The sequence below is a fragment of the Leptinotarsa decemlineata genome, unplaced genomic scaffold, assembly GCF_025532065.1.
Source record: "Leptinotarsa decemlineata unplaced genomic scaffold, Ldec_3_MD MMD2_tig00026307_RagTag_RagTag, whole genome shotgun sequence".
Classification (NCBI taxonomy): domain Eukaryota; kingdom Metazoa; phylum Arthropoda; class Insecta; order Coleoptera; family Chrysomelidae; genus Leptinotarsa; species Leptinotarsa decemlineata.
The window spans coordinates 7455099-7482984 of NW_027412681.1; the positions used below are offsets into that span (position 1 = coordinate 7455099).

Below are 27886 nucleotides of genomic sequence, written 5' to 3' on the forward strand. Positions count from 1 at the left end.
TTGGTTTCTGCCGTGGATCTACGGGTTTCAACCCCTACGATGTCTAGGCGATACGGGGTAATAGGCTTCCTGTTAAAAAAATCATAGAAATTAATATATTTTTCATTTTTGAAGAATAAATAATAATCATTATTATTAGGAAGGATATTAAATATTGTGGTTGTAATAGGAGAATTAATTTACTTGAAAGTCGAAAGGGACAAAATGGCAAACAATTTGTAAATAATTGAAAAATCAACAACTTCGTTGGAATCTTTTTTTTCTAAGTTGTTAAGAGAAGAAGTTTCCTTTCAATTTTTAGCCATTCAAGTTGTTCATTTCTCACTGAGTTTGAAAAAAACTTTTTTTTTATGTACTGAGGAAATCTATGTTTTATTTTATGTTGAAACTTAACCTAAAATAGCGTTTGATAAAACAACCTTTCCAACAATTACGCAGCAACTACCCTCCAGGAATGTACCTCTGGTAGTAGGAGAATGGATACTCAAGATGCTCTCTAGTAGAGCAATAAGTATCAATGTAGAAGACATCACAATGAGGGGACTGGTCCTGAGGGGATGCCCACAGGAAGGGGTCTTATCACCCCTTCTTTGAAACATAGTTTTGGATACCTTGATTAATCACCTCAACAATAATGGATTCTACACAATTGCATATGCATATGACATAGTTATCTTGCAGACCGGCAAATTTATGAACACACTGTGCGATACAGCACAGAATGGGCTCAAATTAATAGAAATATGGTGTAAGGAACACTCACTGTCGATCAATCTCAAGAAGACTGAGATGGTTCTTTTCCCAAAGAAAAGAAGTTTATCGGACTTGAAACCTCCCGAAATCTTCAAAAACAAACTAAACTTCTCTGAAGAGGTGAAATACCTTGGTACAATCCTCGACAGGAAGCTAACATGGAATTTTCACCTACAGAGTAGAGCAAAAAGAGCATGAGTGGCTTATGAGCAATGTCGGAGGACAGTTTGACGCGCATGGTGTCTTTCAACCCATGTGGTCATTCGGATCTACACTGCAATAATAAGACATATGTTAAACTACGGAGCCATTGCATGGAGACCGAAAGTTTAAAAGCAACGACCATCCAAAAATTATATCGAATACAGCGATTGGCTTGTTTAAACATCACATGAGCCATGAGAACAATACCAACCGCGGCAATGGAATTAATTACTGGTCTGACCCCTCTGAACATGTACATTGAGGAGGTTGCGTTAATGGCCATGTTACGATTGCGCACAGCTGGTGAAAACCTCGAAGTAGGAATGAAGCACATACTGCGCAACCTCAACTGCAGGCAACCAGTGGTGCAATTGGACCCAGGTTTGTGTTTAATGAACCCTACAAAATACAAATGAAACAGAACACAGAGTCATATGCTACAAATGCAATACGCATATATATACAGACGGCTCAAAAATCAAAGAAGGCTCAGGATGTGGAGTGTACTCAAGATCACTAAGCCTAAGGATTAAGTGGAGAATGGGAAAAAATACCAGCGTGGTTCAAACAGAACTGACTGGTACCTCAATCGCCACAAAAGAAATCACCAGGAAAGGAATGTCTAGCAAAAAACATAAGAATCTGCACTGAAAGCAGACAAGCCCTATTAGCCTTGAACAGACGTGTTACCTCAGGGCTAGTACTAGAGTGCCACCAAGATTTAGCCAAAGCTTCGGTAGATAATAACATTATCCTGAGGTGGGTTAAAGGGCACGACAGGAGTAAAGGTAATCGCATTGCCGACTCTTTAGCCAAGAAAGCGGCGGGACTAAGAATTTTAGGACCCAGTAGCACCTACGGCCTGATAACTTCGACAATTGCGGAACCAGCCAAACGTCACACCCATGCTCAATTCCTAAAGAGATGGGATGGAATCAAAGTATGCAATCTTGCCAGGATCACCCTGGGCGACCCTGGGAAGCTGGCGCGGAAGAAATATCTGGCGATGACCAGGAATAATCCACGCTTAACACTAGGATTTCTGACTGGTCACTGTCAACTAAGGAAACACCTCCATAATATGTGGCTAGTGGACACACCTCTATACAGGATGTGTGAACAGGAAGATGAAACTGTCAGGCATGTCCTATGCGAGTGTACGGAGGTATCGTCAATAAGAGAGTGTGTGTTCGGCGAGTCTTGGCCTACACCTGTCGATATAAAGGAGATGTCTCACAGTGACTTGTCCACCTTCCTCGAAAGGACAGGATGGACGATGACCTAGCTAGGAGGACAAATCTTCGGGAGGATGTGCTAGTTTTGTCAATATTTGCATTCAAAATGAAACGCTTTGTCCAGAATTAGAATTTTATGACAATTTATCCAGTAGTATTGTTAATTTTCTTTCACACCACCTGAAAGTAGACAACTCAACAAAAATCCACTGTTAATTTTGAAGAAAAACTGTTTTCGGCACATGGGTATTTCAGGCTAAAATTGAAATATTTTTAGGTTTCGATTTAAAAAATTACATCATATTCAGGTTTGTTTCCATTAAATATCGTGAAACAATCAAATCAATTAAACGATTTTCCAGTTTTTTTATAGGTTATGTGGAGATATGGTTCATACATCAGTTGTTTTTTCAGTAGGTGATTGATAGATAGATAGATAGATACATAGATAGATATATTTTATGGAAATAATGAAAAACCAATCATAAAATTCACCCTATTTCATTTCCCTCACCTTGAATCAACTTCATTTCATAATTCCTGATTATTTTTCGAGCCTTTATATCCCTGTACATTGTTTTCTCTAAATACGAACGCTGAAATAGTTCTCTTGTAAACCGTGATTATGTATTCGCTTTACGGAAGTTGCTGAAGTTTAATTCGAAAACTTGTTTTCCAGCGTTATCATGGAATGTCTCATTCTACCGCTTCAGGATAAGCTGGAAGAGTGGAAGAAGACCGTTCTCAACTTGGATAAGGATCATGCAAAAGGTATGGCACAACAAACCCTTTGTTCAGCTTTTGGCGTTTTCGGTGTTCATGTATACCTGACACAAAGGCTTTTAATTTTATTATTTGAGTGAAATTTGGATCGTTGTTAGTATAATTATTGTTGAGACAGTTCATATTTCGGATGTCTTTCCCAAAATGATGTGATACATAAATAAATGAATAAGTCAATTTACTGTAGAAGTGCTCATATTGTTACGATATTATAATAATGATATGATAATTTAGCATTATGTATTCGGATTAGAGTTTACAATTAGTGGGTAGATTATATAAATATATAATACTGTTGTCTTTCTGACCCACATGGAGAAACCGCAAACAAAATCAAGACCGATACCTTATCTGTGGTATCCTCGAATCTTTGTAGTAATTTGGTGACAACTTAAGAAACATATAATTGTTTACACTTGTAACTCGTTATTTCGAGCACGATTCGAGTGTATCCAATAGATATTTAATATTTTCACATATAGTCAGTGGGCATACTTGAAGACTGGCTATAAATCAAATCATCTAAAAGAACAATTCGTTGCACTGACTTGCACTGACGAGGGGCCAAACAGCCCGAAACCGGTCTGAAAGTGTGTTCCAATAATTGAAAATCTATTACGGTAGTTGTATCGCCAAGATAATATGCAGAAATAACTTCAGTGTGGAATCCTGCACTGACACCTGTCGGATATAATCCACGCCCTTCGTGGTATTAGCTAGGGGAGTAGTTGTTTTCTAATAGGTGTCAGTCCATTAACCTATAAGGTAGGGAGTTGGGACTGCCCTGAACGAATTATTCTTTTAGATTATTTGAGATATTTAATAAATATAAATGGTATTTTTTCAATTTTTAACAGCATACCAATATGGTGTGGCATGATTATGTTTCATTATTGTCATAAATTTTGGGTAATTTTTCAATTTTTGTGGGGTTGGAATTGCGAAGATGTGTAATTTGTCGTTGAATATAATCCAAGTATTTGCCTGGCCCTGATTGGCTGATGTTCTACCGGTGAGAAAGTTACCGAAGTGCTTGAAAAGATAGTAGTCGGTTGGCGACAGATATGCGGAGTATAGTAGCTGAAGCAGCACTTCGACGCTAAATTCATTCAATTTTCGGACGGTGCGGACTGGCGTTGTCGTAAAGCAAGACCGGACCTCTTCTGTTGACTAATGCCGGCTGTTGCTGACGCAATTTTCGGTACATTTCGTCGACTTCCTTACAATATAATTCTGCTGTGACGGTTTGACCTGTTTTTTAAGGACAAAATACGAGTACTACAGGAAAATCCTTAAGGCGCTCTCGGAGTGGTGCCTTTGCGAAACTAGCGATTCACATTGGATTTGAATCGCTGGAGGTTTAATCCATTTGGAAAAACGTTCTCAGGAAGTTTATTCCACATAAACTATAAACACAGTTCTCCAGATCAGGGTAGGCATACCCTGATCTGAGCTTTATAAAACATCAAAAGTTGCTGAGGTGTGTACAGTTTACTGGTTCGGAACAGTGTTCCAAGCTTTTGAGCAGCAGCCTTTGCAATTCCAGCGACGTCATTGTGTCAAGATACATTGGTGTCAATTTTGACCACCATACAGTAACCATGGTCTTCTTGGTGGGTTTTTGCCATTGGGAAATGCCTGGGTGGTTCGTCGGTGTCCAACCACTGTCGTGGACGTCTCCTATTGTCGTAGAAAATCCACCTTTCATCACACGTGACGATCCGATGCAAAAAAGGATCGTTTTGGTTGCGCAAAAGCAAAGAAGAACAGAATTCGAAACGTAACAATTTCTGTTGATCGTTCAAATCGTGGGTCACCCACTTTTCGTGCTTGTTTACCTTTCCAATGCATTTCAAACCATCAAAAACCCCATGGGAGTTGACGCCCAGTTCTTCCGGCATCCCACGCATGTTTTTGTGATGGGTCAGTCTCCACTAGGGTTCTCAAATCCTCGTCCTGGATTGCTGTAGGTCGACCACTTCGGAGGCCAAAATCTCGGAAACGAAAAAGCGCTCCTGAAACAGCTACTTTCATATAAACATTGAAATACAAGAACAAACTTTTTTTTCGAAACAAATACTTTCATATGAACACTGAATTATACAAAAAAACACTTTTCTCTAATAATTTGCTTTAGACAACAAAAATTGTCTCGATATTCTGAGAATATAACACCAACATGTGATATTTTCAAACGATAATCGTTGAAAAGAAACTCCAGGAATATTTTTCTGCCGGTTGTTATAAAAATGTTGCTTCTTCAAGCCTTGAGAACGACACATTTCTGTTTTATTAATAACTCAGTTCATAAAAATATATTTTATTGTTAATGGAAAATTTCTAGTAAAATGTATTTCACTTCAATAACAATAACAAAAGTTAACAAAAAATATGATTTTTCAATTTATCGTTAACCAGCACACACAGATATTATCATTAAACAAATTCAGGAAGCTATTGTATAGCGAAACACGTGTCGCGGTTTTTGTAAAGCCCTTCATAGTGAAAATCATATAATAAACTGTATTAATTAGTTTTAATATGGATTTTCATCAAGTATCGGTCAGTTCCATTTAATTAAATATTTTTTTATTGTGTAATTCCATGCAGACTCATAGTACTTTTGTCCACAAAAAAATATCCAATGGTACTTTTTTATATTGGTTTTTCTTATACGTTTCAGATTACAAACGGGCACGAGCTGAACTGAAGAAAAGATCTACAGATACGCTGAGGTTACAGAAGAAGATGCGGAAAGGCGCTGGTGGCGACGTACAAAAACGGTTCGAATGCGGTTTGCAAGACGTCACTGAAAGACGTCAGCTGTTGGAAGAAACCGAAAAGCATGCCGTAAGAGCAGCTCTTGTTGAAGAACGAGGCAGATTTTGTACTTTCGTTGGATTTCTGAAACCGGTGGTGGTAAGTTGTTTCACAAAGAGTCATCAATATATTTTTGGGCAGTAGTGAATTTCTAGAGGTTACTTTCCAGTATGGTGAATTCTCTAAAAATTGTATGATGTTTTTCATCTTGTAATTTTATAGGAAGTGATATTATCCAGACTTATATCTGAATATGAACAACATTTATATAACTGTTTGAAAGAATATATTTACAAAAATATCATAAATTCCAGCCCTAAATTCAGTTCATCAAAAACTTTTTCAGTTGACTTTTCAATATCAGGTCGTTCGTAGATAACTTAATTACTTTAAGAATTGTGTTTATGATTTCATTATTTTGGATTCAGTTTTTTAGTTATTTCTCAATGAATGAATTGAACAATGAATATTGTGTGTGCTGTGAATCATCCCTAAAAAATAAAGCCGGCCGCCGCTGGCCGTCGAAAATCAATTATGTCGTGGCCAAGAACGCAGGCGTCCCAGCCGGCGTTTCGCGCTTGTTCGATGTTCGCATCGCACCATTTCGATGGAATTCCAGCGAATTCTCTACCGCCTTCGAGATCCTTCGATTGCCATATATAAACGATACCCACGTGCTAATCGAGATAGTCAAGTCAAGTTGTCAAGTACGGAGCGATATAGAGCGATCTTATAAGGCGATAGACATTTGAATATTATTTGAAGTTTTAGTACAAGTGTAAAATAAAGTTGAGTTGATTATTGTAAAGTGTAGTCAATTATTGGCAAACCCACAGGGAAAACGTAACGATAAATTCAAATGAGTGAGCATTCAATAGTTCCATTCTGTAAAGAAATACACTCACTACGCTTGCTCAAGGCACATGATTTTCGGACCCAATGATCACTTACCCCCCATGGTGTGGGTTGTTGGTTGATAAGGCTGGCGCGCCCTCCCGAATGTAACGGGGCTTCAGGGGATAGGGCCTAACCAGCACAAACTACTGTTGAAAAAAAAATAATATCGGTATGAAATTCGGGATAGACAAATGTGCAATGGTCCATCCAAAATAGGACGATGCAGGAACTTCGGAGAGGATATGCAGCTCGTAGATGGAAGCATCCTACATCATTTGGATGCCGGAGAGACGTATACTTATCTCGGGGTGGAACAACGCCACTCACAAGAGGTAACAACGCCACTCACAAGAGGTAACAACAGTGAAGAACTCTCTCCGCGGCAAGTAGCAGCACAAACTTTGACAGATCTGGTCATCGAAACTGTCGGAGAAGAACAAAGTTGCTGCAACAAATATGCTTGCCCTTTCAATCTTACTCTACTCGTTTGGAGTAGTGAAGTGGACTCGGGAGGAGCTGTATCAACTCGACGTAAAGACTCGAAAAATGATGCATCTTTATAGGAGTTTGCATCCCAAATCGTCCGTTCCACGGTTGTACTCCCTGACAACAGGGAGGCCGTGGACTTTTGAGTTTAGAGTATCTACATGACAGAATGGTTATGGATATAGCCTGTAAAGTCATCAGGAGTTCGGACCCCCTTCTCTGCATGGTCCGTGACCATGAGAGAGCAGGAATTGGAGCTTTTCTCCTTAGGGCAGCTGCTCGAGCAGCTGATGAACTCGGTATAGTTTTCGACTCCGAACGAGGTGATTACAACCCTGTCACCGAGTTGAAACCCGTTCAGCAAAAAGCTCAGATAAAAGCCGCAGAGATCACTTTACTTCTGCAGAAACACAAAGATAGGCCAATGCGAGGTGACCACAACCCTGTCACCGAGTTGAAACCCGTTCAGCAAAAAGCTCAGATAAAAGCCGCAGAGATCACTTTACTTCTGCAGAAACACAAAGATAGGCCAATGCATGGGGTCTTCTTCAATAACATCGAAGACCTTGGCTTATCAAAGCGCCTGATGTTCGCTCTTCTCAGGTCGAATGGGCTGAAGTCGAAAACTGAGGGGTTCATCATGGCTTGCCAGGATGGTGTCTTCACGCAGTCGCGTGATGGTTATAGAGGTTCGTGACACAAGGTGTAGGGCATGCCGTGACCCTAATGCACTTGCACTAGGCATGTCCAGCATATGCGGTCTCGGCCTATATCCATCGACATAACGCGGCCCTAAGAGTGCTATATTACCATCTACGGTACTCTTACGGTATTGACGAGGTACCGGTGTTGCCTTACGCTCCGGAAGATATTGAATCCGTTGTGGGGAACGAGAAGTGGCGAATTTATTGGAACTATTCGTTCCCCACCCTCAGGCTCATACAAGCTAATAAGCCTGATGTGGTCCTTCTCGACCATCAGAGCAAGACGACATTTGTCGTGGAGTTTTCAGCTCCTGGCGAGATTAATATCGTCCGAAAAGATGAGGAAAAACGCATAAAATAACGAGGTTTTGTCTTCGAACTCCGCAGACTTTATCCAGACCATTCTGTCAAGATGGTTGTTCTGATTATTGGAGTCCTTGGTGGAATGATACCCTCTTTACTCTCGAATCCTAAAATCATACCGGTTTGCTGCACTAATGCAGAAATCTTAGCCGGACAGATGTCGAAGGCCGTCGTCTTTGGCCCATTGCGCTTGTTCAGGGCACATGATTCTCGGTCCCAATGATCACTTACCCCACGGTGTGGGGAGTGGTCATTGGTTGATAATGCTGGCGCGCCCTCCCAAATGTATCGGGGGATAGGGCCTGACCAGCGCAAACTACGGTAAAAAAAGCTTTATTGTCAGAAGAATGAGTCTTATTGACAAAGCTGAAAAAGATAAAAATGTGTACAAGCATATATACTAAGTCTATATAATTTAAAACCTATAAATGTTCTCAATCAAATTGATACCAACCTCACTATAGACTCGGTAGGTCAACACTCACATAACTATGATAGAATTAAGCATTATAATGAGATTACACACATACTGAAAGTTATCACAGAAAAATAATTCATAAAATAACTAGAAATGTTAGTTGTTGAAATGTACTGAAAAAGTCAACTACTGATGAATTTGAACTATTGAAATGCGTACACATTGTATTCCTGGAGAATTCATAAATATTTTAATCTGTACTTCTGTCTTCTAGTTTTAGGTGCTGGGCTAGTCTTACAGATGTATGCTTTTTTTATATCTATATACTGAACGTATAATCTTGAATGACGTTAGTAAATTGTATTGTATTGATAACCTAATGATAATAATTCTTATTTTATCCAAGGACGAAGAAGTGGCCATGCTGACAGAAATCGGTCACCTCCAAGAAGCCGTCCAGCAGCTGGAGAAGCACTCTTCAGACCCTCAGACTTTACCCCCCGCCTCGGAGCAGGTAATCGCCGACCTTAAAAGTGCCGACGGCGGTTGGTCCTTCCAGACGCCTCCGTCGTCCCCGTCGAGCCTCGGATCCAGGAAGTCGTCGATGTGCTCAATCAGCTCAATCAACAGCTCCTCATCCAGCAGTTCGAAGAGCCACCATTCGCCGAGTCATCCGTGGCAGCGATCTTTGTCGCAGGTGAGGATTGGGGTCTTATTTTGTTTGCGGAAAGGTTTTTGTTGGTTTGATTAGCGAGGTTATGTTATTCTTGTGAATTTTCTGATTTTTTTTATATAGATGTGTGTTGTAGTGATTGTACATTCTACAGAGAATTTCATTCATTTATTTTATCAATAAATTGTCGGCCATCGCAAATGTTCTACAAGCTAGGAATGTCGGAAAAAGAACTTTTCGTAAAATCTGAAAATACTTCAAGTTTTTCTGTAAGAGGGACAAGTTTTGACCCAAAAACCATTCCAAAGTCTTCAACTCTGCAAGCGGCAATGTCGTGTTTATTTTTTTAATAGAAATGGAGTTTGAGTGGGGGCTTTTGGTTTTCCATCTATTACTCTGTCCGTTCATTTAAAAGATATGGAGGTTCGAATAGGCAATGATATGTTTTCTGATAAATGCAGAAATCAAACGAGTTTTACTTGAAAACTCTCAGTATTACTCGGGTAAATGCTGGAAATGTTGTCTGAAAACCTACATATAATAATGCAGATTATCTTCAAACCAAACAATCTGACTATACATACATATTTCTTTCTCCCTCAATTCCACGTCTTTTTATTCAGCAGTCTATAAAACTGTTGTGACACATTTTGTGAGTAATGTAGAGAAGCACTATCTTGTTGTCCTATTTAGTGTATGCAGGATTATTATCAGCCTTAATATCCCAAGGACATTGATAACTAACGAAATAATTTTATCACAGTTTTCGAACGCACGTTATTTGGTAACATCCCGACGCCGAAGGCAGAGGGATGTTACCTAAAATAACATGCTTGAGGAAGTTGTGATAAAATTATGAGTTATTTATCAATGTTCGAGGGATATTCGGTGAGAAATTTTTTTGCAATTCGAACAAAATTATTTATTGAACACACAGTTATTAAAAGAACAATTCGTATAATGATATTCCGTTGATCTTGCTAATGCAAGCTCTTCGAGAGTACGATTTCCATCCAATTCATATTTTCTGGCGTCACAAAACTCCATAAATATTTTCCAAGTGTATTTTTTACTATTGACAGTATTTTTTGGTGTATTTTCTTCAATGATTTTGTCAATTGCCGCATTATTTTGAACACCAAAGCGAGGAAGTGACATTTTCGAAATAAATTGAATTACTGAAATGTCAAACAACTTTATTGTGTTGGTTGCTTAGCAATGTCATGACATAAGTGATAACTACCCGTGAAAACTATCCATGGGTAGTTATCAGTGTAATGATGGTTTCATTGGTTATTTCGACACACATGACTAGAAATAGACAAATTTGATAGGATAATTTTTTTGTCAAAAAATTTTCTATGATATGAATGAGAGTTCGGTCGTAAGTATTCCAAGAAGAAGAAATACCAGCCCACAGTTACTATTGTCATAACAGAAAGAATTGAACAACAAAGTTGAGTTAACCATATCTATGTAAGAAAAACCATCTTATTCATTAATGAAAGCAAACGTGGATCAGTTGTATCATTATTGTATGTTGAAAGCCCATCGATACACCACGTTTTTTCCGGATGCAGGAATACATATATGATAGAATTGACCAATACTTGATGAAAATGTATAACGTGTAAAGACACTCCTGAAGAAACCATTGTATGGCAAAACACGTGTTACGTTTTTGTAAAACTGAAGTGTTTTTTGAATACTGTAGAAATACTTTCAAAGTATTTCCTCGGGCATTTACCTATACAAGCTGTTAATATATTTCCATCCTTATAAACACATATTCAATAAAAATTGAAATATACACAATTACGCCGTTAGGAAATAGAATAGCGACATTCATCTAGATCGGTAGGTTTTCGTTTGAAATCAATTTGCATTTTTTTGTAAAACATGTTGTTGAAATTTCAAAGCTATACAACATGAAAACTAATGAACCGATTTTCAAAAACCGAACAGTAATGGATGTGGAATCAAAAGTCCTTTGCAATGACTTTATTCCCATTGAAAACATTATGGGATGATACCCAAAATTGAAAGGTTGAAAATATTGCAATGGTTTTTCTCTGATAGTTCTTTTTGTGTGTTTTTTTGTTTTACTCTTTAAATTGTACATTGTACTGCAGTTCCATATCTGCAAGTGGAACTGCAAGTGAAAGTACAAGTATTATTCACCTGTGCTCATTAGATTTTTTCATTTTGTTCAATTTTTTGTTAATAATATCTGCAGTGGTATATTTAATACAAAACCTGACAATAGCATCTGCAAAAGTTTGTTCTTTACGATGATCAATATATAACGAAAACAGGGGACACAATACAGACCCTTGTGAGGCTCCAAAAAGTAAATCAATAGTAAATGATTGTGATCCATTATGTATTGCTTTTAGAAAACGTCCATATGAGACATACTGAAGACTCATCAAAACCATAAAATCTCAATTTAGCACAGAGCAGCTTATGAATAATAGTATTGAATGCTTTGGAAAAGTCAACCAGCAGTAATATGTAGGGAAAAAAAATAATTTGTTCAAAGTTAGCCTTTTTGAGGACAGTGAAATTGATGTATCACATATAATCGTTTTTTTTTTAATTTGAAAATGTCATTTGAGCTAGCTCTAAAGTTACCTTTTTTAACTGACTTTGTACATTGCATGGTTTCCTATTTTCCAATTTTGACCCTCCTTATCTTGAACACACTGTGTATGGATAAAATTATGTTTTTTATTATTATTTTGATATTACACTGCATGTTTTGCTCTCTGGCATTCTCAAAATTAAATTGTTCATTACTAATGTGCCTGTTAAACTCATCTTTGAGAAGGCATTTCAAACGTTTTTTCCTCTACCCTTATCTTGATTTGACATCTTGAGCATGGTCATATTTTATTTATATTTGTTCATTTTTATGTACACGTTTTATTTGTGCATTATTTCATTTTTATTTGTTTTCTTTTTATATCGGTAAACAGCCTGTAGGTCGTAGTGGTACAATGCGTGTTAGATCTGTGTCCAGTCAGGATTCAGGATTTACTTCACAAGATACTCTTTATCCGAGACCACCTTCTTCATTCAGTGTTGCTCAGGTAAGAGAAACTGTAGGGGTAGCTAAGTTAACACCCTGATAATAATCCGACTTAACATAATTCTGATATTCATCAGAGATGTGTACATAGATCTGTAAACTTTGTTGACTACATTAACCATCTTATTTCTGAACGAAATCATCCATTGACCATGATTTTTATTGTGCCTTTTTTATGAACAGCCTGCTATATTTTTTCGATATGCTTTTCATTGGAATCTTTTATGATGAATCTATTTTTTAGGTATCCAACATGTCAGAACACAGCAACAACAGTAGTAGTTCAAGTACACCTTGCACACCATTTCCTGTGACCTCTGCTCCCACAACAACAGCCACATGGCCGAATTTACAGGAGACAATTCAATTTGAAAGAGCAGCTTCTGCTATCATCAGCGAGAGGCCCCATACCATATCAACAGGTACTTCAAGTAGATACTCAGATGCATCACTTTATTATTTTCTGTTTTGATACATTTTCACCCTTTTGATGAAATTACAGCTTACGAAAAAGGTCACCAGAGACCTCCTTTGACCGTTTACACATTCCAAGCTCCTGACCAAAGTATTTCGCAACCTGCAAGCCCTGTCACTTCGACAACTCCAACAGACACAACATCGAATACTCTGTCACCACAAAGTCCAGTGTCATCCATTAAATCTGTATCGAAACCACCGCTACCTATGGTAAGAAATGTTTTTTCTATTATGATTTAAAATTTACTTACTATAAAATGTGAGGTTCTCGTAGTTTTTTAGTTGTAAAAACAACTATTTGTGTAGGTACACTTACTTTCGAAATCATGAAACTTGTCAATGACATAGTAATACAACAACTGCCAAATTTGGACTCTGACTCACGCTTCCTTAGCTGTCTCTCTTTAATGTACCGAATAGCTATCATCCAAACAAGAGCTCTTCTGATTGAACACAAAGATTAACTGTTTAGTCTTCATTTTTCACTTGTAGAAGAAAAAGATGCTTTACGAGGGTGATCCCAGAATTAACCAGCCTGACCTAGAGATGGCGGTAGTTTGAAAAATATCACTTTGTTAGAAAGTATGAAATATTTGCTTTATTGATTGTTTTAAGTTTGAAGACGTTGGGTTGTTAATTTGTTTGGCAGCCATCAATAGCGAACGTTTTCGGTTAATTTGTGAAAATGGAGGAAATTGGTCATCGGTATGGGATACAATAATTTTATTTGAAAGGCCTCAGCTCAACCAATATGAAAGCTGAACTGGATTCTACTCTGGGTGACCTTCTCCTTCGTTTACAACAGTAAAATAATGGGTAGCAGAGTTTAAACAAGGCCGTGCGAGCTGCCAAGAAGAGCATCGCAATGGTCGACCAAATGAGGTGACGATTCCAGAAATGGTGAAGAAAAACCATAAAGCGGTACTAAATGATCATCGACTGAAATTGCGCGAGCTAGCAGACTTAGTATGCATTTCAAATAGTGCTATACATCGTATATTATCTGAAAATTTGGGCTTTACAAAGCTGTGTGTTAAATGGGTGCTGCGTTTGCTCACACTCGAGCAAAAACAGTGTTGTGAGGATGTTTCAATTGAGTGTTTATGAAGTTTCACAGCAACAAAGCAGAATTCCTGTGTCATGTCATAGCCATGGATGAAACATAGGTCCATTATTTTACACTCAAGACAAAGGAACAATCAAAACAGTGGACTCAACAAGGAGAACTAGCTCCAAAGAAGGCGAAGACCGTTACATCTGTATGCAAGATCATGACATAGGTTTTTTGGGATGCGTGTGGGATAATTGACTATTTTCATGTAGATAAAACTATCAACAGCGAGTATTTTGTGAACTTATTGCAAGAAATCAAGCAAAACCGGCCGCAATTGACTAAGAAAAAATGTTGTTTCATCAAGACAATGCACTAGCTCACAAATCCATTATCGCAATGACCAAAATTAACGAACTTAAATTCAAATTGCTACTTCATGCACCCTATTCGGCAGATTCAGGCCCCTCAGATTATTTTCTGTTCCCAAACATGAAAAAATGGCTCGGCAGTTAATGACTTTTTTGAGGATCAAGACAGTTCTTATTATAAAAACGGTATCGAACTTATTGAACATCCCTAATAAAAGTGTATAGAGCTGCAAGGAGATCATGTTGAAAAATAAATATTTTTTTTACAAAATTTTTGTGTTTTCTTTGTTGGGCCGGGTACTTCTGGCACCACCCTCGTATATTAGTATATGTTCTGTTAGCTATTGGTGAGGCATATGTAAAAATTCGTTGCCCCAAGTGCAATAATAACCTAGTCAAAATGTCCCTGAAATATTAAGAGCCCAATCAACTATTCGAAATTTGAGTTGTTTATAGGAAAATGAAGAAGCTGTTGATGTTGTTCTTACTTTTCATTTATTCTTTCAGAGGTGTTCATCTTTGGAACGTCCAAGCGGCCCAAATATTCCTGCAAAAACTATTGCTGGCATGCAGGGTGTTAGGGTGCTGCCTCCCGGCGCCGAACTTTCGGTCATGAAGAAACCATCCCCGTTGCCAACACACTTGTCCAAAAATTCACCACAACCCACTTACGTCAACATGCACGAACTGGCCAACATGGCGGCGAATAAAATTCAGGAGAAGTCTTTTCCCCCGCCTCCTTCAGACTTCATAAGTCCCCCGGAAAAGGTAAAGTGTTGTCGTGGAATTTGTAGGTTATTTCATCAGAAATTTTCTAATACTAATATTAGAGGTGCATTACATCTCTCATTTTTTGGCAGTTCACTGCCAATTTGGACATTGCTCTATGAGATCCACTCACATCCAAAATCGCTTGGCTGTCTGAGAATATGTTTATTGATTTATGTGTGAAGTGGGTTTCCGCCAATCTTTCCACATACAAATCAAGGGTAGAGATTTCCACTTGGAATATGGGCGCATAAGTCCCTAGGTAGATTATTACCTCTGTCCTGGATCTGTGACCAGAATCTTAGTGGGTTTTTGATCCACCAGTCGACCAACAGCTCTGCTCTTAGTATTTCCTCCTCCCAGAGGATCAAGTCCTCTTCAATCGGGATTAGAACTGTGTAAAGCAGGTCATAGTTGTCTGTTGAAGGCATTGACTCAAGAGTTCATTCTCAAAATGCTGTAACTTTCAGTGTCAACCAGTAGTCTTCTCTGTTCTATATGAACCTCTTTTGTGTAATTGGCAATGTACATAATTCTGATTGTTGTCCATTAGGCCTCTATCTCCTGAAAGATGTTGAGAAAAGGTGGATCTAGAATAATTTCCATGTCTGCTGGTGATGTGGTACAGATATACCCAGAAACAGACAGGCAAGCTTGTCTCTATACACTAGGATGCTTTTGCTGGGCCTGCAAATGGAATAATCTTACCATGGTCATAAATAACCCAGATTCTTCCTGGTGGAGGGGATTACAGGCTTCTGCTTCATCTGGATCGACTAGGAAAATTGTACGATGTACAGCCAAGGCAGATCCAATATTATAATAGTAATAATTAGTAGCATAACAGTCAGTCATGTATTCTGTCATGGTAACAATAAATATCAGTTTTCATAGCACTATAACCCCTCTTTTGAAAAAAAAAATTGTTTCTCATTTGGATATGAATTATAACAAAATAGGCCTTCTATAACACTGAGCTGTTTTTTTGCAGACTAACGAAGGTGAGAAAGAAAGTAGCACCAGCGAGAGTTCTCTAGAATCATCGAGTGGCTACGGAAGTCAGACGACTTTCACTACCGAAGACGTACAGCATTTGGAAGGTGAGAAACTATGCTTTGATGATTGATATTCAGCATGTCTTTTATAACTTTTCATAGAATTCCCATTGAATAACATGTGTCTAACTTATGTGTGATTAGAATGGTTTAATGAAAGTACTTATTTTCCTGGTCTGATGTATAGCATTTTTTCTAATGCCGTGACATGAAAAAATTATTTAATTTACTTTCAATTCACTACATTGCATCGACTTCTACGTAGCACTGTAATATTTGTATTTGAATTGGGCCTGCCCGTATATAAATAAATAAATAAGAATTGATCAGACTTGATTGTTTTTATTAAGAGGTAATAACTCATTTTTGTTCTGAATTTGTTTTTGATCTTGAGTTAGATATATATTTTTAACAAATAATAATCACTTGTTATTTTCATAAAAGTTTAAATTTATGTCAAAGATTGGCGAGGTATCATCTTTTAACATGCTATTCCTAACTGGGATGATAATTATCTCTGTCATTTGAAGAACATCAAATATCGATACTAATCTTTTATATCCTTGATGCCCCACGTTGGGCGCCTTATATGCATTTGTTTTATTCTTTGTTATTCACAAAGTTGCTTTAACAAATCATTGGCTAAATTCATAGACCAAACAGATAAATTGTCACAAGTAGGATGTAACCAAAAGCATAAAGCTTACTTATAATGAGCAATGGCGGCGATAATTTTCTCTTTAATATATGTTTCTCAAATGGTTCGGTTAATTTCTGCAATTGCCATTACTGATTATTTCTGAAAATTCTCTCCTGGCTCCAACTCTCACTGATTTCATAAAGAATGATGCTACATTCATTGAAGAGGAAATTATATTTCCTTCAAATTTCTTATAAAATATTCGTAATCATTTAAATAATAGATTCGAATCACTGGATATAACAGAGTGCAAATGTGTGGCCACTTCGGTCGCCTGACTTGAATCCTTTGCATTTGTTGTGGAGGGCACTTATAAAACGGCACTCTACCGGACTTGTTGGAAGACCCACGAGAAGGAATTATTATATGTCACAAAAATAACTTCCCTAATTGTTAGTAGCTTGACGGACAAAATTCCCAGCATTTACTTGATCAACATTATAACTGATTGAGTGAAATCTATTCTATTTTTTCCAATGAAAGCCTTTTTCAATGAATCACTCTACCCCCATATCCATTCAAAACAAATTGGGTGATGACCCCTCCGCTTGGAATGGTTTTGCATTGATTTTTGGATCCAAATTTGCCCTTCTTTCAAACAAACCCGACTTGTTTTTTTCCTCGCGGTGGTAGCCCACCCTGTATAGAAATAGCACAGTCTAATATGTGTGATTGATGACTTGTTTACTTTATGGTAATTCATGATCACTTAAATGAAATGAATAAAAAACACTTTTGTCTAAATACCACTGTTTTTAAGACCGGTTTCCGGTTTGACCCCATCATCAAGTATAAAACCAGTTTTATACTGGATAATAATTATCAAGTATAAAACCAGGGATCAAACTCGAAACCGGTCGTATAAATAAAATCTAACAGTGGTATTTAGACAAAAGTCTAACATGGGAAAGAAAGATAATTCAACTCTATCGTCTAAGCTCTCGAAAATTACATATATATGATAAGATCACTTGTTAAAACTGTATCTAGAGAAACTATAATGCCTACTCATTATGGTTGTTTTTATTCAAACATTACATATGCTTTGCTGAGTTGAGGTCATTCTTCCCATTCGGAAAAAATTCTTATGCTACAAAGGAGATGCATCCGTATTATTATGAATCTCAAATATCGCCAGTGCTACAGGTATTGTGGTACTGAGCCTAAAACACTAACATTTCCTTGTGCATATATACTAAACTGCATTGAATATAAAACCAGTTTTATACTTGATAATAATTATCAAGTATAAAACCAGGGATCAAACCCGGAACCGGTCGTATAAATAAAATCTAACAGTGGTATTAAGACAAAAGTGTTTTTTATTCATTTCATTTAAATTAGCACAGTCATCTTTCGCTGTATTAATAATCAAAACAGAAATTGGGATGTGTTGTAATAACCGTTGTTTAGATGTTTTAAAAATTTTAAGGTTCAATTTGATTAAATGACGCAAAGCTTTTATTGAATCTCAGAAGAAGTTGCACCATTTGCTACCTAAGAGCGGTTAACTTGTTGATAGTTATCTCGATTCATTATGTGGTACTAGATATAATACTTTGGTCAGATAACTTTATCTGCATTGTGACTGTGTTATGTCAAAATTAAACATTTTAAATTCATCATGCCAAGTTTTTCATTCAACCATTTCTAAGCAACGTCAATTTAACATTGTTTTTGAGCATGTGTGTGATCACTAGTGTGTGTTATTAGATATTAATGGTACAGCAAGCAAGTATTGCACGCTCCCCCGCAACAACGAACTTCTTGAGGCCGTCAGAAGAAGACCTCTCTCGATGACAGGTAAAGTAAACAATATACTATATGTAGTTAACAAACATGTTTGTTTTAATCGAATAATTTTTGTGTGTTAGAATGCTAATCCAGAAAAGTTGGTAGACTCTGCTGTACCAATAATTTACTAAAATAATCAAACATTTGGATTATTTAGTTTTTTTGTCTAACTTTCAATAGATAATAATTGGAAGATCAAAAAATATTTACTATTTCCATAACATAAAACGTATATTATAGAGCTCAGTCTGAAACTTTGGAAGAATATTCACTAATTCTGACATATTTTTGGGTTTCTGACCTGTTCGATTAGGTTAGGTCTAAAGTGCTCATCGACTTTAGACCCGCAGGGTTTATTGTGGATCACTTTCATTCAACCTCGGCCATATGAGCTCAGCTTCTTGAGAAAGCTGGTCAGCTTATTTGTTAAGCGATCTTTTAGGTCAGATGGCAAGAATTAAACTCTAAAAACCTGATCAGGTCCACAGCAAGACAGGTAAAAATTATGTGCTTTGCTGTTTCATCATTCACAAAGCCTTTTGGCTGTCCAAAATATGTTTATTGATTTGAGTGCAAGATTGGTTTCTGTCAGTCGTTCAACGCACAAATCAATAGGGTAGATTTCTGCTCGAAATAGGGTCGCAAAGGTTTGAAGGTAGATCGATATTTCTGACCTAAGTTTGCGACTATATACACCTGCTCCAGAACCTGAAGGTGTTTTTTCGATCTGGAGAATCTCATCCTTTTTACTAGGGATAAGGACTATAAGGCAGTTCGTAGTCGCTTGTTGAAAGCATTATGTCGGTGACGACCAGGCTTATGCTCCCCATAAGCCTGTCGAGATTCTCCACAAATCCTTCCATACTAGTCCAACTTGATATATGTGAGATATAATGTAATGACTTCTCAGTGATTAAATTACTGTACACTCCTAGGATCCTATTTGAGAAAAAATTCAAGAGTTTTGAAAACTCTTATCCGAATTCTAAATTATTTCTGATTTTACTATCTAGACATAATTCCTTTGCTGTTTTGTTCAATATTATGTTCAAATGAATGTTAGATATCGAACAACCTTGCTTTATTTGTGGCTAGTGAAATTATAAAGTAGATGGATGTAGCCATTACTATGCGGTAGATCATCATGAAAAATGAGAAATAAAACTTCTATATTTTTAACCACTTGTATTTGTAACGGAAGTTACTGCAGTCTCGTCCTATAAGGACATTTTCAAATGAATATGTATCCTTATAGGACGAAACTGGCGTAATGTTAGTTATAAATACAAGTGGTATGAAAACATTGGAAATTTTATTTCTCATTTTTCATGATGATCTACCACGTAGTAATGGCTACATCCATCTACTTCATTTCCTCACTAGCCGCAAATAAAGCAATACAAGTGGTATTAAAACATAGGAAGTTTTATTTCTCATTTTTCAAGGTGATAAAGTAACGAAGATCTATCTATCTGTATCCTTTCCTGAAGAATTCAGAAAAAAATACCATTAATTGAAAATATTCAGCAATGACAGCATAATAACTTCTCCAAACCATTTTTCTCCCTGATTACTTTTTTTTCATGAAAACTTTTTGAATAGAAATGTATGTTAAGACTCTCCCATACAACATCTTGTAAAAGTTAGTTCCACAAATACCTCTATTTTCAGTAATTGGTATGTTTTAATCAATATAATAATAGTATATGAGAACATTTCATTGTGAGATTTTCACTGAACAGTTTACAAAACCGCAACAGGTGTTTCACCACATACTAGCTTTCTCAGGCATGTTTATATGACATGAGAAAGCCATTGTGGTTTAGTAATTTATCCAGTGAAGAATCGCACAATAAAGTGAGATACATTAAGAATTTTCATCAAGTATCAGACAATTCTGTCGAATAAAATAATAGTAAATTTTCAAGTGACTGTGAAAATTATTCAAATAACATGACTTTCGAAACTAGAAATACCCATGATCTGAGTATACCTAAATATAATACTTTTTATGACCGCATTATGTAGACACAACTGTCCACAGACATCTGTCTGTGGACAGTTGGAACATTTAATAAATGTCGCGAAAGCAGTGAGACAATTTCTCAATGAAAAATTTTATTAAACTGCTATGTATTATTATATTCATTATTGAGGTATTTGTTTTTTACATAATTTATTTTTTGACGTTTTTTTTTCACTTATAAGTTATGACAAAAATTTTCATAATATTTATTATTATTATAGATCATATGAAAACTCGAAAATATTAATCTCTAACATTTCACTTCCAAAGTGTACAAGGGTTAATATCCTGCCAGCTAAAATTGAATTGAAACGTGATTGAAATAAAAGAAGTAATTTCTCGAGCCTGAAGTTACTTTATCTATCGATTGTTACAAAAGTTTTGTCCGTTTTTATTAGTCTACTTCAAACTGTAATATATCAGTGAATACTTCATCAATTTAATCGAAATAAGCGCCATTTGGTCCGCTATTTTAGTGTTAAATAACTATGATTATCGATGAATATTGCTAAGAAGCCTACCACACTCTTAGAAAATTGCAGTAAAATCACAGTTCACTTCTTTCAACATACATCTTTCATTTATAGCTATGGGTTCTGCAACAATGCGCAATACTCTATTGAGACGCAGTTCCGTTCAGACACAAAAACCACCGCCGCCGATCCGAAGAACATCTTCTATCACCAACACATCGTCTTCCATGGGGAGTCTAGAACATCTTCCACCACCACCTGCTTTTTTGCTGGAACCTGTTACTCAGTCTAAACCACAACCGTCGCCAGGTATTTAGAAATATTCATTATGAGAATTTTTGAGATATATTCTGAATGAAGTTATGTTACATTATTATTATCATTATATATGTACGATGATCTGTACTATTAGAATCCAATTTATAAAGTTACTTGGGTTGATGACAGTTAATCAGTAAAGAAACTACATGTTGAAAATCAAAGCCTACTTGGAGGTACAGTACTGCTGGATGAATGAGGAACATCTGCGAGACTTACTGTCGGATATATTTCAATATCCAACGTGATATCAGCTTGGGAAGTAGTTGTTTTGTTTTCAGTCAATCAATCACTCAATTTTTATTGGTAGTAATACATTACAAGTCAAGAAAGAAACATTATACATATTAAAATGTTGGTAATTTTTGTCATACATTCATAAAACTATGGTTTAATAAATAAAATAAGCAGAATTATAATTTGTTCATTGAGTTGAATACAATAGTATTTGATTTTTTGAAAATTAATCTCTCCTCAAGGAGTCTTATGTTCACTGGCAATCAACTGAAATGATGTACACCATAGTGTCATATTCTGTAATATTCAGGCATAATGTCCTGGTTATGATGTGTTTCATAATTATGAAGTTGGCAATGTGTTAAAAAATGTTTGTTTATTATTATAGATATATTCAATGCAGTTTAGTATATATGCTATATATATATGTATATATATGTTAAGAGAAAGTTTGTTTGCTAAGAACCATTCTTTTATCTGATTCTGTTCTTTGGCCACAATTTCTTGAATTGGTTCTGTTTTACCAGAACCTACGGTATAGATGAACTATTTTCAAAAATTACTTACTATTTCGATGGGTTAATGGAATAGCAAATAGGGCTGAATCAGATAGTGAAGATCACTGAAAAATGTGAGGCACACGTGACATGGTTTCGAAAATTGAATTGATAAGCTTTCTTGTGTTAAAAATAATGGAATCTAGCTATCAATAAAGATGCTATCTTAGAAAAAGTTCCTCGGTGATTTTCAAGAGCTTACATTCAGATATTTTCCACCTTGCCAGAATCTAGCGGCCAAATCCTAATAAAAAGAGTTATGGTAATGAAATTTTGAGTAAGGTGTGTGTTAACATTCAGAAGGTTATCAAAGTTATTCATATAGGCTTCCTAATAAAGGATAATCCAATCCCATTTCAAAACCAATGAAAGTAGTAATGAACTTACAGCTATCAGTTCCGAACGCTATTTTCTCCAAACTGAACATATTACACTCAACTTATATAACACTCTGTGACAGAACACAACTGCAACAACTACAATATGCAACAGTCAAAAACGAGCTCAAATCATAGGAGCAAAATGATGAAAGAGTACTAAGTTCTGAATTTCGAAATGGAATTTTTACTGTGGGGAAAAAAGTGACCAATGCAGTCACAATTTAACAGTCGTTAATTATGGCAACAATAGCTAAATGGCCTGAAATAATAATTCGTGTTAACAAGTGATTCATTCGGGCATTCTGCTGAATGCATAAATGATTTCAATTTCATAAATCTGGTTTAGTTTGAGCTCCGAAAATGTTGAGAATCATATATTCGAGAGGAATATCCACACGAATTTTCAAATTTCAAATAAAACTATGGGTTTGAATAAAGCAAATTAACAGAATTTATAACCCATATACTTGATCCGGGGATAAACAATAATGTTCAGCTGATAATATTAAACTTCAGTCATACTATTCATAGTAGAAAATAGTTTCGGCGGCCACCTTGAACATTTTCAGTAGAGTTTTACATGAAATAGATGTTTTGTTATGACAAAATAATTCAAAGAAGTCGACAGGGCCAAATAAATAATATAGTTATAATGTAAAAACTATAGTTCACTTATCAGTAGTAGGACTAGCAGAAGTAGTACATAATATAAATCATGTTGTAAGATAAACAATGTAGGAATAATATGTGCAGATATTTAAAAAAAAGGAGGAGGAGTATTAGTTATTTTATTGTCATTGTTATGTTTAGTCATCAGTATTTTTAAGAAGCTGGTCATACATAAATGACATTTATGTATGACCAGTCGACAGGGCCAAATAAATAATATAGTTATAATGTAAAAACTATAGTTCACTTATCAGTAGTAGGACTAGCAGAAGTAGTACATAATATAAATCATGTTGTAAGATGAACAATGTAGGAATAATATGTGCAGATATTTAAAAAAAAAATGTAGTAGGAGTATTAGTTATTTTATTGTCATTGTTATGTTTAGTCATCGGTATTTTTAAGAAGCTGGTCATACATAAATGACATTTAAATCAATATGTATCATCGTCTTAGCCTGTGAAGTAGTTTTTTCTGACAGTCCTTCGCCAAATTCTTCTGCAAAGAATTACTAAGAAATATCATTATTGTTCAAAATCCATTTTTTTACAGGAATAAACGTAGCAGAAACCGTCAAAGCTCTTACCGAACTGAAACACACGCCGGCCAGCCCAAACTCCATTCGAAGAATGTCTTCCTCTTCGCAAAATCTGTACCAGAACGTGCAGCCACACCCTCAACCTCAGAACACAGGGTTCAGTACATTCCAAAGCCAAGCCAAAGTGGCATATGTATCGCAGTCAGGGGGAGTGGTGTATGCCCAGCCTTCCCAAGTTTTAGGAGGTAGTCCGAACGCTTTGAGACGATTCAACAATTTCAGATCGCAGAGCGCTGACCGGAAGTCCGAAGGTGAGTCTGTGGTACCATTCAATTTTCACTTTGGAAAGTATATATGGTGTCAATTTAAAAACTTTCCATCCTTCCAAAGGACAAGTTGATGAGTACAGAGGAATATGAATTCTGTCTGTGATTTTCACAATCTCCCATTGTCCATTCTGAGTTGTATAACATGGTACCGCAAGGAAAGTTGAATGTAAAGATTAAGACATGATGGGCGAGACCACTAATTTAATAAAAATATTGATGATAATCTCAACAGAGTGTGACGCCCTCTCTACTTTCGAATCTCAAGATCATACCAGTGTGCAGCACTAAGGCAGAAATCTTGGCTTAATTCCTGAACTTTTGGAAGAGTTTGGGTGGAGTATTTCTGTGAAATGTACTAGAAATATAAAACCTTTTCACACAGCTATCTATCACACTAAGTATACCTTTCATGCTCTGGTGAATCAAGTACCAATACTTGCAAATATATCACTCAGACATAGACATAGACAGACATATTTGGATCAAAATTACAATCTTTAAAAAATCAGTTTTCAAATTTAATTGATGTAGCGTAATAAATACAGCAATACTGCTACTATAAATTTGTTCAATTTGTTTATATATTTTTTAGTTTTAGTTTAATCATTGTCCTACAAAAATTTAAATCGAAAATTGTGAAAATAGTTTTTCCATCTAGTACATACAGTTTATATCTAGTACATATTACGTTATAATGTTATAATTTTATAAATGAAAGGTTCTGTATAACATACAATCCTTGATAAAGATCACTGAATTGAAATTACCTATAACACATTATATCTGTATCTGTAGAGTAGGAAGGGTTAGTGTAGGCCCACAGCACTTATGCCAAATGTGACCCATTGTACATCCTCCCGAGGAGTTGTCCTCCTAGGTCATCGTTCATGCTGTCCTTTCCAGGAAGGCGGACTGGAGACATCTCCTTTATATCGGCAGGTGTAGGCCAAGACTCGCCGAACACACACTCTCTTATTGACGATAACTCCGGATACTCGCATAAGGTTTTTCCTGGTCATCGCCAGATATTTCTTCAGCGCCAGCTTCCCAGCGTCGCCCAGGGTGATCCTGGCAAGACTGCATCCTTTGATTCCACCCCATCTCTTTAGGGAAAGAGCATGGGAGTGACGTTTGACGCAATTGTCGAAGTCTTCAGGCCGTAGGTGTCACTGGGTCCTAAAATTCTTAGTCACACTTTATATTCACTGGTGCTCTGAGATTCACATTTGTTCTACTACTCTGACAATAAAATGTTTTCTCGTATCTTGAGTTGAGGCGGGTACATGAAAATTTATTTCTTGTAGGAGCGGAGCACAAAATAAGTTATTATTCATTAAAGTATGCGACTGTAACTGCGATTGTCAAAGTGTATTCAATGATATTCAATGATAACCATGCAGTTTAACTATTTGGAAATAAATGCAGTCTGCAAACATTTAAATCGAGACTATACAGTCACCTAGCAAAGAATGCATTTTATTCTGTGCAAGAATTTTTAATCTCCTAATATAAGTCAATAAGATGCTTTTCTTTTATTATTGTAATGTACATGTATGTATCTATTTATATTTTATATATAGCCTAGTGCTCACGTTTGACTAGTCTGATAAAATTTTATGTGTCATGTTATGCAATGCAATTGTAAAATGTTTAATGACAAATAAATTCTATTCTATTCCATTCTATAATATCAAATTGGTTCACCCTTTTCGGGGTAAGTACCTGTAATGCCGAAAGACAAGAATTTCAAGAACTTTTCTTGGACAGCTTCAATTTGCTGTATGTGAGAATTATAAATGGGATACCAGATCATCGCCCCTTATTTATGTGAAGACCATCTATTATCATTTTTAGTATTGAAGCAATATACGATCACATTTTCGAAACCACCGTCTTTATAGGTCCAGGAGGTGTTGGTTCAAACTTCATAGCGTCGCTCAGCGCCAAATTGGCTCCCCAGCTCAGCCCGAGAACTTCAAGGAGACATTCCGAGGACCAAAGCGGTGTCAATGCTCCCATGAATAAGTATGCGCAGCAGAAAATTGGTCCAGGTCAAAGTTTTCTGGATTCGTTGAATGCCAAACTTTCCCATCAAAATATCGGTAATTCGCAAACTACCCAACTGAAAGCAAACAAAATCCGGCAGATTATCAATAGCAGAGCGCAGGTAAGCATCAATAAAATTTGTATGGGTTTTACAAAATAATAAAATGTATGATTCACCTATTATAATTTTTTCTATATTTGCAGAAATTATTGAAAAAAATCAGTAATTGAATTTGATATTTTTGAAAAAACTACACTTTGCTTTTGAATGGTCAATGTGCTTTTCTTAGAAATAGTCATTGAAATTTCAAGCCGTTTATTTGATAGGAAACAATCTGTATACAAACGTAAGAGAATAAAGTATATTCTTTATTGATACCCAAAAAACCCAATTTCAAATTGGGTCAGTATATACCAAGACACAATAGAATAAATATTTATTAAGATATGGAAGTACGAAAACACATGACAATAAAACGGACAGATTTTTTTAAAGAACCTAGAAAGAGCCCAAATTGTGAAAAATGAAATAATAAATTGTTGAACTTTGATCTAACAGTGTGTCAGTATTATAAAATGTATACGCTACCTCTGAATGAATGAATGAATGAATGAATGAATGAAAGTTTATTGACTACCTTACATTACATAATGTTTGTAGTAAGTCCAAATGATATCTAAAAAGAGTACAACACATAGAGAAACAAGATAAGATAAAATAAAATTTTAAAATATAGTACACTACTACTAGCTATTGTAAAGTGTCGCAGTGGCGAGTGCATTCCATAGAAATACACTAGCGATGTCGAAAATGCTCCATGAAATCACTGACAGAATAAAAACAATTAGTTAGTAAAAATTCTTTTAAGCGCTTCTTGAATGTATTGTTTGATAGGATTTTGTATTCCTGCGGTAACAGGTTGTAAAGATTATAATTTAGAGAGTTTTTCTGTGATTTGGTTAAGCGAAAACGATCAGTACGAATATTGCCTGCAGCTCTGGTATAATGATTGTGAATATCGGATTGTTTGCGCAGACACATTCGATTTTTGTGGATCTCGAGCAGAACCGAGAAAATGAATAATGAAGGCAAAGGCAATATGCGTAATTGGGCAAAAAGGGGCTGGCAGTGATCACGAAAACTCACATTGGCAAGTATCCTGATTGCTTTTTTTTGAAGTCGGAAAATATCTACAGCACTAGAGGCGTTCCCCCAGAGTACAATCCCATAAGTAATGACAGAGTGAAATAATGAAAAATATACATTTTTGAGTGTTGGAAAACTTGTAATTGGCTTCAGTTGACGAAGCAAAAAAATTGAGCTGGCCAATTTACCTCGTAGGTCATCTGTATGATTTTGCCAAGATAATTTACTATCTATGTTTATGCCTAACAATTTCACACTGTTATCACTCGACATAGTACTAGACAAAGAAAAGGTGAGATTCTTTGTTTTTTCATTATTCAGTTTTAGTTTATTTAATGAAAACCACGTTTCAGCACTTGAGAGTGAAATTTTTACAGACTGTTGCAAATCCGGCAAGGTGTCACCTGAAAAGATGAGCGTAGTATCGTCAGCAAATAAAACTGACTTATAGGGATGTAAAAAATTAGGTAGATCATTGATGTAAATGATGAATAATAGAGGGCCGAGGACTGAGCCCTGGGGC

At 36.2% G+C, this 27886-nt stretch overlaps 1 protein-coding gene across 5 annotated transcripts in view; it reads left to right on the forward strand.

The window, feature by feature from the left end:
* mim (missing-in-metastasis) overlaps positions 1-27886 on the forward strand; it is a 190944-nt gene that overhangs the window by 158950 nt on the left and 4108 nt on the right. For 3 of the 5 annotated variants that reach the window (XM_074181285.1, XM_074181284.1, XM_074181288.1), the window contains 12 exons: positions 2872-2963; positions 5659-5894; positions 9070-9360; positions 12315-12428; positions 12672-12849; positions 12930-13114; positions 14834-15094; positions 16086-16194; positions 18563-18652; positions 21257-21451; positions 23856-24152; positions 26072-26337. In XM_074181285.1, coding sequence (XP_074037386.1) covers positions 2872-2963; positions 5659-5894; positions 9070-9360; positions 12315-12428; positions 12672-12849; positions 12930-13114; positions 14834-15094; positions 16086-16194; positions 18563-18652; positions 21257-21451; positions 23856-24152; positions 26072-26337 — 2314 coding nt within the window. The remainder of the gene's footprint in view (positions 1-2871; positions 2964-5658; positions 5895-9069; positions 9361-12314; positions 12429-12671; positions 12850-12929; positions 13115-14833; positions 15095-16085; positions 16195-18562; positions 18653-21256; positions 21452-23855; positions 24153-26071; positions 26338-27886) is intronic. The other 2 variants (XM_074181286.1, XM_074181287.1) reach the window with 2 other exon arrangements.